The 12799-nt window shown below is 46.9% G+C and overlaps 1 protein-coding gene across 2 annotated transcripts in view; it reads right to left on the bottom strand.

The window, feature by feature from the left end:
- Positions 1-12799, bottom strand: part of PIK3C3 (phosphatidylinositol 3-kinase catalytic subunit type 3) — a 682135-nt gene that overhangs the window by 77009 nt on the left and 592327 nt on the right. For both annotated transcript variants that reach the window (XM_086960327.1, XM_086960326.1), the window contains one exon: positions 12586-12711. In XM_086960327.1, coding sequence (XP_086816453.1) covers positions 12586-12711 — 126 coding nt within the window. The remainder of the gene's footprint in view (positions 1-12585; positions 12712-12799) is intronic.

Genomic DNA, 12799 nt, shown 5'->3' with positions numbered 1-12799 from the left:
CGAAGATGGAGTTGATGGTGCATTGTAGCTGGGACGCTATGGCAGCGACGGCTCTATGGAAGATGGACAGCGGGCAGGGGTCCATGCGGGGCTTATTTCAGTCATAATTAGATGATATTGGAAAACCAAATCTGCTTCACCTACTGCACATTAAAGAGATAATGGATTGTGCCTGCAGCGGAGGCGTGCACGCACACACAGACCCATAAGGCTCATAAAAATATGCGAACCAGCTGTGTTCACAACTCTGTGAAAAATCTGTTTCTGCCTAGAGTTGTACGTTGCAAACAACCCTGAGGACTAAACGGAACAATATTGTTTTATTTTTGTAGAATTAATATGCGGCCAAAAGCCTAGTTATGATGGTTTTCTAGTGTATTATCTGCACTTTAGAAAAGAAACCAAATTCCTTACCATTATCATTTCATTTCATGAAGCTTTATTCGGTGCATTCAAAAGTAATGACCATAAAAAGCAAGCAAGCAAAATGTTAACAGTAGAGAAGCACATAAGTTAAAAAAACACATAAGGAATTTAAAAAATCATACTCTTCCTGAGTTGAGTAGACTTACATAAAAACGTTGCAATAAAAAAACATTTGTCCGGCGAGTTCAATTCATTGATCATATTCATGGCATCCTCCACATTAAAAATAGCATATTTTTGGAAAAGTGGTTTTATATAGACAATCCTCAAATTCATGAATAATGTGCAAATTAGCAAAAAGTGCAGGGTACTCTGCTTCGAGTGGCCATCACATGGGCATGGTCTAGCCGGCTGTCTCTTTAATTGTTGAAAAGCCACCAACCCATGGGCTATCCCCAGCCTAAGCCTCGTCAGAACAAACCTATGGGCTGGTTTGGTTACCACACTCAGATACGTTTGAAAGCCACCACTTTGCACATATTTATTGTACGAGGTAACCGAAGTGAGGCGCCCGCTTAGGGCATCGGGTTTTTGGGCTCGGTGTGCCAAGAAAATGTTTTTCAAGTCTGACTTGGAGTAGTTTCCCACAGAGCTGGGGTCTGCAACAATGTTTAGTCCAAATATCTTTTGAAAGCTGTCCGCAATATAACCGAGCCATGATATCTTTAAAAAGTAGTCCAGTTTCAGGCAGTCCACAATAATAGACCGGTTAAAAGCTCTCTCATCTGTAGTCCAAATGGCCCTCCATAGCAATAATGGTCTTAACATAATCAGGTCGCTTAAGTAAGTAACTCCGACCTCCCTAGGGCTAAGATCAGTGGAGACATTATCAATTTGTATTATTGTGCTGAGCTATTTATTTTAACTATGATTATCCTATTCTATATTCTGTGTTATGCTGTGCGATGTGTGCTTTTTTAATATTGTTTATGGAGTAGCTGTGCTCAAAATGCGATTGACTGAAAATGTATCCACAAGGGAAAAACTAGTACATCAGTTCAGTAGGTTCTTAAAATCCTGTTGCCCGTGAAGCAATATCCAGTGCTCTGGACATCTCCCCGAAACGGCCGTGGAGGTCAGGGACAACATTACGGCTCTGAATCGTAAAACAGGGCATAAACAGCCTGGGTGATTCTAAAGTGCTTGATAAACAGCCTGCCTGGGACCCTTACTGCAATAATTCCATCTCATGCCTCTAAGAGCATCCTATCCAGTGGATCATTTGAGTGGACAAAGTTTGTAGGAGGAAGAATTCCAATTAATATAGGTGTCCTTGTAAACCCCCCATCCTTTCTTTGCTTGTTATTCACGCACACTTACAAACCTGTCCTTAAAGTTCCTTGTGAAACCACGGAACAGATCGTATGAGGCGCTGGGCAGTGGAGTGTGAACTGCTATATCCTTAACAGATGTGAGGCATATATGGGCCTCCAACACAAGCCCAGATGGGCAGGATCCATGCAATATTTTAAGGATAACCTAACCACTGACCAATTAAATAAATTGTCTTTCAGATTAATGTAAATACATTTTTATGTGAATGACAAGAAAACCTGGCACGAATGTAGGTGTCTTGGACCTACACTGGCATCCCTTACCAGGCACTTTTGGTCATTTCACCGATTACGTGGTAAAGAGGCTGGCGCAGAATGCTCGGCAAACTGAATTATTGTTTACGGTGCAATCGTCATGAGATTTATTTTTTAGTTAAATACAAGCTCAAACAATTAATATTTCTAGTAGTTAAACCATGTTACGACGTGAAGTACATTTTACTAAATTCTCTTCAAGTCTCAATTAGGAGAATAAACAGGACACTCGGAACATCAACTTGGCTGACGATTTTTATTTTAAAAAACATTCCCTAATATCTCCGAACTAAAAAGAGACAAGTCGGATAAAAAATGGAAGCGCTTGAGCTGAGCCACACATTTCTGAGAGCAGTGCCCAGAAGCTGCAGCAGAACACAGGAGTAGTGCCAGCCAGCACAGCATACGAATGCGGAGGCTTCGCACATCAGAGTGGGATGTGGTAAAACCAACTGGTAGAAGTCACAAAAACCTGTCAAAATATGCCATCTACTTACTTTCAAATCACTGCCCTCTTGGGCACAAAATAAACAACAAACTGATAGAATAAATATCTTGCTCAAAGATTCAACCAAGCGCTACAAAAAGCCGTGACAGAGAAAACCACTAGTTCAAAAACTGAAACAAGCACTACAAAGAGCACAGAAGAATGAACCAAGCGCTACATATAACACTGAAATAATACTCTTGTGCAAAAAATGGGTCAAGTGCCACAGAGAGCAGTGACAGAATAAAAGTGCTACTCAAGCAAGAAGGCGATTGATAATACAGACACTAACAAAAACTTGACGACAACAACATAGGCAGGGCGCAACCTGACCTGCATCTACCTATAGAAAAGGATATGGGGACAGACGCACAAAATAGTATTAGGAAGGAGCGTGTTTAGGGCATCCCTTTCTAATACCTAATAGCACTGGTATGTAGGAATGTTTTACGACCGGGAATGCGGTCGCCAAACATTCGCAGTTGCCACCAACTTCAAGTTGGTGGTAACCCATTCGAAAACAGGAAGGGGTCCTTAGTGGCTCCTTCCCCTATGTGAATGTGGGTGAAAACATTTTTAAGAGCAGACAGTGGTCCCATGCACTGCCTAGTCTAATAAAATAAAAATAATACTTTTCATTTTTTTTTTTGTAATTCAGCCTGTTTTTCTTTAAGGAAACGGGCTGCACTACAAAAAAGAAATATTGCTTTATGTAAAAAGCAATCACAGACACGGTGGTCTGCTGACCCTAGCAGGCCACCATCCCTCTGATTGTAGCCATTCACAATGGGTCGCAAATTGTGACCTGCCTCATGAATATTGATGAGGCACGGCAATATGCGACCTACTGCAAATCGCTAACAGTTTCAAACACACTGATGTACATCACAATTTGCGATTCCCTTATAACAAATCGCTAACATTCTATTAGGAAATCACAAACATGCGATTTCATACATCAGGCTCATAATTCTAGTTTTTAATGATTGCACATTTGAGGGAGGGCAATGCTAACCTTATTTCGTACACTGAGATATGAAGATGCAAACACAACAATGCCAAGTGCCTCCTGTGCTGCAGATCTGACAACTAACCCATAGGGAGGTCTGGATCACCAGGGAGTTTGGGAGTGGTTCACATCACACGAGGTACGAGAGCCCCAGCTCATACCAGACAAACTGCTGGCCTCCTCCCAATCTCAACCGAGATTAAAAAGAAGTTAGAAAATATTGGGCTAATAAAGCTGGCTGTCAGTAGGACAAAGAAAAGAGAACAGTCTGAAAATGTTGAGACTGCATTGATTTGACACAGAAGATGCCACCCTGAAGCCACCAGTGGCAGGAATTACACTGATTTATTGTACTGAAACCACTTTCTTGCTTACTTTGCAACACTGAAAGTGGTTTTAAAAAATGGGCTTGATTGCCTTTCAGAGATGCAGTCCAAGGTGTGAAATCTGCATTCCTCTTTCCTATAAATGTTCTCGCTTTGAAGTCAGCTGAAAGCAAAGTAAACACCATGCTCCCTTTGAAGAGGCAGCTTGACATTTGATTACTGCGGAAGACTCTGGATGTACTCCAAATCGCAGCAAGGAAAACCCTAGTCCATTTGTTAGTCACACCCCACCTGGATTACGGAAATGCTCTATAGCTAGGAGCAACTAACAAATGCCTGCACAGGCTTCAGTGCATTCAGAAGGCAGCTGCCCGCCTTGTTCTGATGCTACCCAGGAGAGCCTCCACCAGGTAAGCTCTTTCTTCCCTTCACTGGTTTCCACTTAAGAAGAGAATCATCTTCAAAACCTTGTGTATTAGCCAACGCATCCTGCAGGTGAAAGGCCCGAGCTACTTACACAATGAACTCACCCCCTACACTCCTACTTGGCATCTGAAAGCAACTGGGACCTAGTTGGTCAAGATCCCTAGTTAAAAGAGCAAGAATGGGAGCCTATTCCTTCAGATATCTAGCCGCGAAGCACTGAGACACACTCCCTCTCTTCTTACGTGTTGAACCATCGGAGTCCCTTTTCTGAAGGCAACTGAATACCTGGCTTTTCCCGGTATAAAGCCCACCTATCTTGGTTCTGCACCTTGACACCTGACGAGTCTGTGCTGCAGTGTGGGGACACACCAGTGTGTGTAACCAGGCTCTTTAAAAGCTTGCTTATTATTATTAGTATAAAATACCAGACATATGTTGCGATGAACAAGTTACTTACCTTCGGTGACGATGTATCGGTAAGAGACAGATTAGTTATAGATTCCTTACCTTAGAATGACGCCAGGAATCAGACTGGATCTGGAGAAATTTCTTCTTAGCAGTACCCCTTCTGCATCGGTAGGTAGCGCCGGTCGACTCTGCGTCCGTCGACGGCGTCGTGGTCAACGGCATGACATCGCAGTGTCTACTTAGATGCCGCCCCTGCACGCTGATGTCAATTCTGACATGACTTTACACGCCAGAAGCGCAGAGCCATGCGAGACACTGACCATTGGTGTTCAAGTTCAAGTTCAAGAATTTATAAAGCGCGCTACTCACCCAGAGGGTCTCAAGGCGCTTGGGGAAGGGGATCATTATTTGTCGAATAGCCAGGTTTTAAGTTCTTTTCTGAAGGAGAAGTGGTTCTGTGTCAGGCGGAGGTGAGTGGGGAGTGAGTTCCAGGTCTTGGCCGCCAAGTAGGAGAAGGATCTACCTCCCATGGTGGATCTTTGGATACGCGGAACTGCGGCGAGGCCTTGATTGGAGGATCTTAGATGACGGGTGGGTGTGTAGAATGATAGTCGAGTGTTGAGGCATTCTGGCCCTAGTTTGTAGAGGGCCTTGTGTGCGTCGGTGAGGAGACGGAATGTTATTCTCTTGTTGACGGGAAGCCAGTGGAGGTCTTTCAGGTGGCCGGTAATGTGATCTTGGCAAGGGATGTCCAGAATGAGTCTCGCTGATGCGTTTTGGATGCGTTGGAGTTTTTTTTGTAGTTTGGCTGTGATTCCGGCGTAGAGGGTGTTTCCGTAGTCTAGTCGACTCGTAACCAGTGCGTGGGTGACAGTCTTTCTTGTCACAGCGGGGATCCAGTGGAAGATTATTTTGAGCATACGAAGTACGTTGAAGCAAGAGGATGAGACGGCGTTGACTTGTCTGGTCATCGAGAGGGAGGAGTCTAGGATGAAGCCAAGGTTACGTGCGTGGTCTGTGGGTATGGGTGCTGAGCCTAGATCCAAAGGCCACCATGAGTCGTCCCAGGCAGAGGGGGATGATCCTAGGATGAGTACTTCCGTTTTGTCTGAGTTGAGTTTTAGGCGGCTGTTTTTCATCCATACGGCTACTTCTTTCATGCCTTCGTGAAGATTGGTTTTGGCGGTGTTGGGGTCTTTGGTGAGGGAAAGGATCAGCTGGGTGTCATCTGCGTAGGAGATGATGTTAAGGTTGTGTTGTCGCGCGATGGAAGCGAGTGGACTCATATAAACGTTGAAGAGGGTGGGACTGAGTGATGATCCTTGTGGTACACCGCAGATGACTTCGGTGTTCTCTGATTTGAATGGGGGAAGTCGGACTCTCTGAGTTCTCCCACTTCCTAGAATTCAGTTCGCAGAACGGGGAAGATGGGTGGGAAGGTAAGGAATCTATGACTAATATATGTCACCTACAGATACCTCGTTACCGAAGGTAAGCAACTGGTTCATCTGAAATAGACTATTATAGATTCCTTACCTTAGAATTGATACCCCAGCAATGCCAACCCCGCAAACTAAATTCACATCTAGAAGTCCTGGAGAGCAAAATTGCTGAAAAAGCCATCTCTCCGGACTTGGCTGTCCAGGCAGTAATGCTTAGTAAAAGTGTGCAGGGTTGCCCACGTGGCTGCCGGGCAGATGTCAACCAGAGGAACTCCATGTCCCAAAGCAGTAGTAGCTGCTGTCCCCCCTGGATCGTCCACAGGGAAGTCTTAAGTGTGGTCAAGGTACAAAAACAGCGCACGTTTTGGGTCCAGATGGTGGAACCTCTTCTCCTCTTTGGAAGGGTGCGGAGGCGGGAAGAATGTGGGCAATGTGATGCTCATACATATGTGGTAAGTGGTAACCACTTTGGGCAGTAAAGAGGGCCTACTACGGAGGACCACTTTGTCTGGATGGACAGCTAGAAAGGGAGGTCTGGAAGCTAAGGCTTGAAGCTCACTCACCCTGTGAGCAGAGGTGATGGCAAGCAAGAAAGCAGTCTTCAAAGTAAGGAGGCGAAGAGGACAATTATTTAGTGGCTCAAAGGGAGCACACACAAGATAAGTGATGACAAGATTCAAGTTCCACTGGGCCATTAAGTAAGGAGTAAGAGGAAAGAGATGAGTAATGCCCTTCAGAAATCTGTTCACAATAGGGGACTTGAAAAGAGAAGGCGGATCAGAAAGGCGAAGAAAGACCAAAATGGCCGAAAGATTGCCCTTAATAGTGCCCAGAGCAGAGCCCTGCTGGGCCAAAGAAAGAATGAAGAGGAGAACCTCTCAAAGAGGGGCAGAAGGGGGATCCTCAGTCCTTGCTGTGCACCATGCGACAAATTTGTTCCATCTACAGGCATATACCATTTTAGTGGAGGGATGCCTGGCTGCCAAGAAGACATTACAGACTTCGGGAGGAAGGCTGTATGCTGTCAACTGTCAACTGTCGCCGCTCAATCTCCACGCAAGAAGGTGGAGATTGGACTGGTTTGTGTGGAAGACCGTCCCCTGCTGCTGCGACAGAAGATCCTCCTGAAGAGGCAGTCTGATCAGAGGATCGATGGCCATGCTCAAGAGCTTGGGGAACCAGACTCTTCGTGCCCAGTCCGAAGCCATGAGAATGACTTGGGCCCGGTTGTGCTTGATCTTCTTGAGCACTCTGGACATAAGTGGTACCGGCAGAAAGGCGTACAGGAACCTGCAACTCCACTCACAACGAAAAGCGTCGCTGAACGAGAGCCGCCTTGGAAACTCCAAGGCGCAGAACAGCTGACATTGCGCATTCTCTTCTGGTGAATAGATCTAACCAAGGTTCGTCCCACTCCTGAAAGAGACCTTGCACCACCTCCAAGTGAAGTCGCCATTCATGATCTATCATGCACCCCCGGCAGAGATCTTCCGCCTTGGCGTTCAGAGAAACTGCCAGGTGTTAAACCACTAGATGTATGCCGCGGTGGTGTTGTCAATGAAAGAGACCTTGCGCCACATCTGAGTTCAGACGCCATTCGTGATCCATCAAGCACCGGCGGCTGAGTTTCTCCGCCCTGGCGTTCAGAGAACCTACCAGGTGTTGAACCACCAAGGTTAGGCCTTGACGTTCCAGCCATGCCGAGGCGCAGAGCCTCCTGACATAGGGTCCAGGACCCCACCCCGCCCTGTTTGTTGCAATATCACATGGCAGTGGTGTTTTCCGTGAATACCAGCACTACACTTCCCCGGACAGAGGGAAGGAATGACTTCAGTGCAAGTCGGATCGCCCGCAGCTCCAGAAGGTTGATATGGAGCCGGGACTCCGCCGGAGACCAGAGTCCTCTGATCTCTGCCTCTCCCAAGTGGCCTCCCCATCCCAGGAGGGACACATCCGTCACCACTGTGTGCTACGGTTGGGGAAGGGAGAGGGATCTGCCACTGGCCCAATCGCGATTCAAGAGCCACCACCTCTGTGATCAGGACATGATCGGACAGGTTGCCCTGATGCTGTGCCCACTGGAACTTCAGGTCCCACTGCAGAGCCCGCATATGCCACCTGGCATGTTGCACCAACAGGATGCAGGAGGCCATCAGGCCCAGGAGCCGGAGGGTCATCCTGACTGAAACCCAAGATAGAGGCTGAAAGATCGGAATCATAGCCTGAAAATCCTGGACTCCCTGCTCGGGAAGATAAACCGTCGTATCGATGGCCACCACTATGGATGTCTCTGGCGTCAAGACGGCGTCACATCGACGTCCACCACCAAGACTGATGTTGGCTTCACAGAACATCGAGGCGTTGACAGGTCATCATCAGCGGACACCATCAAAGTCATAGCAGGAAGCCGCACTGAGCTGTTCCCTGACGTTGTAGGGACTCCATTGACGAGTCCCTTCCACCTCTTTGGGGCCCGAAGGCGCTCCAGGGAGAGTGCTGACCCAAAAAAGGCTTGCAAAGCCGGAAAATACTCCTCTATTTGGGTCCTCAACAGGATAAGGTAGAAAACTCTGTGTCGACTCCTTGCAACCGCCTCCGGTAGGGACTGGGAGGAACTGGCACCAGCGTCACAACTTCGCAAGGCCGAGGGCCTCTGTGACTTTGCTCCCTTCCGGTAGGATTTACCTGATTTCAGCGAGCTTCATCCCCGGGAATGGCTTCTCGACGAGCGACGTCCATGGGAACGGCTTCTCGACCTGCCCGGAGCAGGATCCTGAGAACGGGAGGAAGAGCGGGCCACTTGGATGCCAAACAGGACAGCCGGGCTGACAGCAACTTCACCTGACGTTCCCGTAACGTCTTGGGCTTCAGCCTCCGACAGGCGTCGTACTCCTCGGAGTCATTGTGCTCTCCCAAGCACCACATACAAATGGCGTGCGGATCCGTCACCGACATATGCCGCATACAGGTCTTGCACATTTTAAAGCCTGAAGGCATCGGCACACTGTTCCAGATGCACAAGGCTTCTAGTAGGCCAAAAAAAAAACGAGGCCTGAGGAACATCTTCTCCTGGATCTGCGTTACAGCGCGGAAAAGAAGGAAACTGACGTACGCGCCCTGATGGTACTTGTATGGCTCCCCTGATGTCATACCCATGGATGACGTCACTACGGAGCCGTACGACGCCGTCCCCCAGCACACAGAGGTACTGCTGAAAAATCTCTGGATCCAGACTGGCGCCTGGGAGAAATTCTAAGTTAAGGAATCTGCAGATGGATGTCTCTATCAGATTTAGACAAGTACTAACGGCCCTCTTTGTGATATTGTGGGTGAGCACTTAGGCCTATCCAGAGGGTATGTTACACATTTATTGTATTCACTCACTCAAGGCTGATGGCACACTCTCAGAGACTGAATCCAGACAAATTAGGTAAGTATTAAAATTGTATACGTATGTTTTATTTCTAGAACCAAGCAAGTGTTAGTACAGTTAGGTAAAATGTACTTTCAATTGTAAACATTTACAAGGAAATGCAATTGGGAATGGTTTATATATGCTTTAAAAACAGTTTAAATTACACAGAAATTACTTTTGCTTTACTTTAGGATTCCATTGACCACTCGGGGTGGTATGCCTATATGCCACACCGTAGATCCTACAATATAAGGTAAGTAAGACTTTTTTAGGTTTGTAATTTAGTGACTTTTTTTTCATACAAAAGTTCAGCACCACACGGAACACTTTTAGGAACAAAAAATCACAACATTAGCTACTATGCAAAAAAGAATGTTATCCGTTTGCAGGTAAGGAAACGACCTGCAAGAATAGCTTTTAGGAGTTAGAACTTAGGTTCCCCAACGTACAGTTAGGCACTTAATTTGTACCACCAGTGGCACTGGGGAAGAAGGTGCAGAGTGCAGGGGCCCAGCGTTATCCAATGGGATTAAGGGGGCCTTCGGTCAGGGGCTGCTTACAAGCAGGCCACTCAGGTATAAGACCCAAAGCTCTTGAGGACAAGCTCAGCATTGCAGGGCCAACGTTCAGCACAGGAGCTGCAGGCCCTGTGGCACAGGGGCGGCCGGGTGCAGAGTGCCAAGGTGATGTCGGGGACCCTGAGGATTCCAATTGAGATCTTTGGTTCAGAAAAGATGCTGTAGGTTCGGGCAGGGAGGCTTCCTGTAGACAACCACCGGCTGGAGAGGTACGTTTGTTTCTTGGGGGATGCCTGGACACCAATCGTTGGGCCACCCAAGGCTATGGGGCATCTGGTGCAGGGCTGTCTTTTGGTGTCAGGTCTTCTTACCAGCTCCGGTCGCAGTTGGGGGTACCCATGAGGTTGAGGCTACAGGCATTGACTTGAAGCTTGAGGGAGGTCGGGGATCACCAGATCTCAGGTCAGGATCGCTGGGGAGACCTCCTTGTGGTGTTAGGCCACTCCAACTCAGGCCGTGGGCATCCGGTGCAGAGTGGTGTAAAATGGCAGATCTGCCTTAATCCAGATTCTGTGGGTGAATCTTGGTTTGAGCAAATCAGGTGCTCACAGGAGACAGAGTCTGAAACGTGAGTTCAGGGCAGGTCCTCAGGGCTTTAGGGGGCAGTGACAGCTTACAAAGGCGGCAGGCCTTTGTATCTTTCCCTTCCTGAGCCCAACCCATATTGGGGGAGGAGGCATGACACCTCTGTGTAGGATGGGCTTTGTTTCAAGACCCAGAGAGCGGAGGCTCTCTACACAGGGCTACAGAAACCAACTTGTCTGTGGTGGCAAATGGCAGGCAGCCATCCAGAAACCACACCACGGTTGATAGTTTTCCAGGGGTCATCTCTACGATGCCCTTTGTGTACATTTTACATAAAATCCCACACTGGCATTATTGTGGGATTAATGTTCTAAGAAGTTTGCTACCAAACTTCCCAGTGTTCAGTAAAGCAATTATGGAGCTGTGGGGTTTGTATTGACCACCTCAGAGGCCATATACTCTTGATGTCTTTACTGCATTTACAATGTCTAAGAATGGTCGTAGACACTGTAGGGATACAGTGCTCCAGCAACTGTAGGGTCACCTGTGGTCTAGTGCACCCTGCTAGAGGGATGGCGTACGTAGGCCACAGGCAGTGGTTTGCATGCATGGCAAACAGGGATGTGGGCCATGTTGACTCTTCACTTGACTCTGCACCAAAGAATGCAACCTGCAATGGCAGTATGTGGGTGATAAGTGGCAGGGCCCTTAAGGGTGACACAACAGGTGCTGCAGCCCTTAGAGTCCTTCCCTGGTCACAGTACCCTTGATATCCATGGTACCTTTTACAAGGGGCTTACCTGTGGGCAGAGATGTGCCAATTGTGGGCACAAAGGTACAGCGTTGCGCAAGAACATAGGCCCTGGGAACCTGCTTGGCACGGACCCGGGGCACACCAATTCAAAGTGCACCATGTGTCAGGCAAAAAGTGGGGGGTGACCATGCAAAAAAGGGACGCCTTCCTACACACGCTCAGAATGTCACTTTCAGGTCTTGGTGGAATGCTGCTTGCTTTCACCATAGACTAGACACCAACTATGTCTCTTCTATATCTTTAGCTATAAAAAGAGATATTTTATGGCTTCTACTAACCACGTAGTCATCCTATTTCGCCTCAACTGCTAATAAAATGATTACTGTGTCAGATGAAGTATGGAAGCTACCTTGAAGTTCACTCAACTGCCTTTATATTAATAGAAGATCTATACAATGTTATAAAGTTGTATATATGATGTTTACTTTTTCCTTTCGCGTCGTAATGTTTACAGTTTTGTGCTGTTATTAGTTTTTCTGTTATACAGAAAAGTTGCACATTGTTTTCCTTTCTCCAGCTACATAGAATCTATATTTTCTTGTATTTTTATCTATTCGTACCAAATGTTTCTACATTTACTGTATTTTATGCTTACTGCTCCTGTTCTATTGTTTGCTATTATGACTTATGTTAATTATTAAAATGCCGTTTTTTTTGCTATTCTTAATAAACACAAACTTTAAAAAAGTAGTTGGGAAAGTCAAAAAGTGCATGGGGCTGAGGCTGGGGCTGTTAACACATCAGCGGATCGATAAGGCAGGGCAGCCCGCGTGATCAGTGGAGAAAGAGGTAACAGCAGAAGCCGATGAACGAGAAAGCGTGGAACCAACGTGCGGGGTGGGTAACCCATGTACTTTGAGTTGGGATTAGAAGCAGATGCACACCCTACTGCTCCCAGGATGCACAGCCAAAATATAAACAGTCATTGAACACGGAGTGGAAGAGATATTGCACATCATGCATCCATGTAATATAAGATGATCTAACCTGCTTTGGTATTTAATGTATGGACGTATAATTCAAAGATAAAAGAAGGCTCGTGTCGCCCTTTACTTTCTACTGACTCGGTCATTAGATTTTCCTTCGGGAGGGAGTGTTGTAAAAGGCACATTCGATGTTTCTTCTTGATCGTCAGCTTACCTGTGCAAACTTGTGAATCTGTTCCACCACAGCAGCAAAGAGCGCATTCACGCTCTCGTCGATGAGACTCTGCATGTAATGCACCGCCTCCTCATCCGACAGGTCCAAGCGGAACTTATCCTGCACCTGGGACACAGAACACAGGCAGCCAATCAGCACGGTGCTGGGCAGGAGACAGGGACAGCAATGCATGAAACGTTCACAAACATGGTCA

This window comes from Lissotriton vulgaris, chromosome 3_1 (assembly GCF_964263255.1).
Source record: "Lissotriton vulgaris chromosome 3_1, aLisVul1.2, whole genome shotgun sequence".
Taxonomy (NCBI): Eukaryota; Metazoa; Chordata; class Amphibia; order Caudata; family Salamandridae; genus Lissotriton; species Lissotriton vulgaris.
Note: the sequence above shows the minus strand (reverse complement) of the source record. Positions and strands in the feature narration are given on the sequence as shown.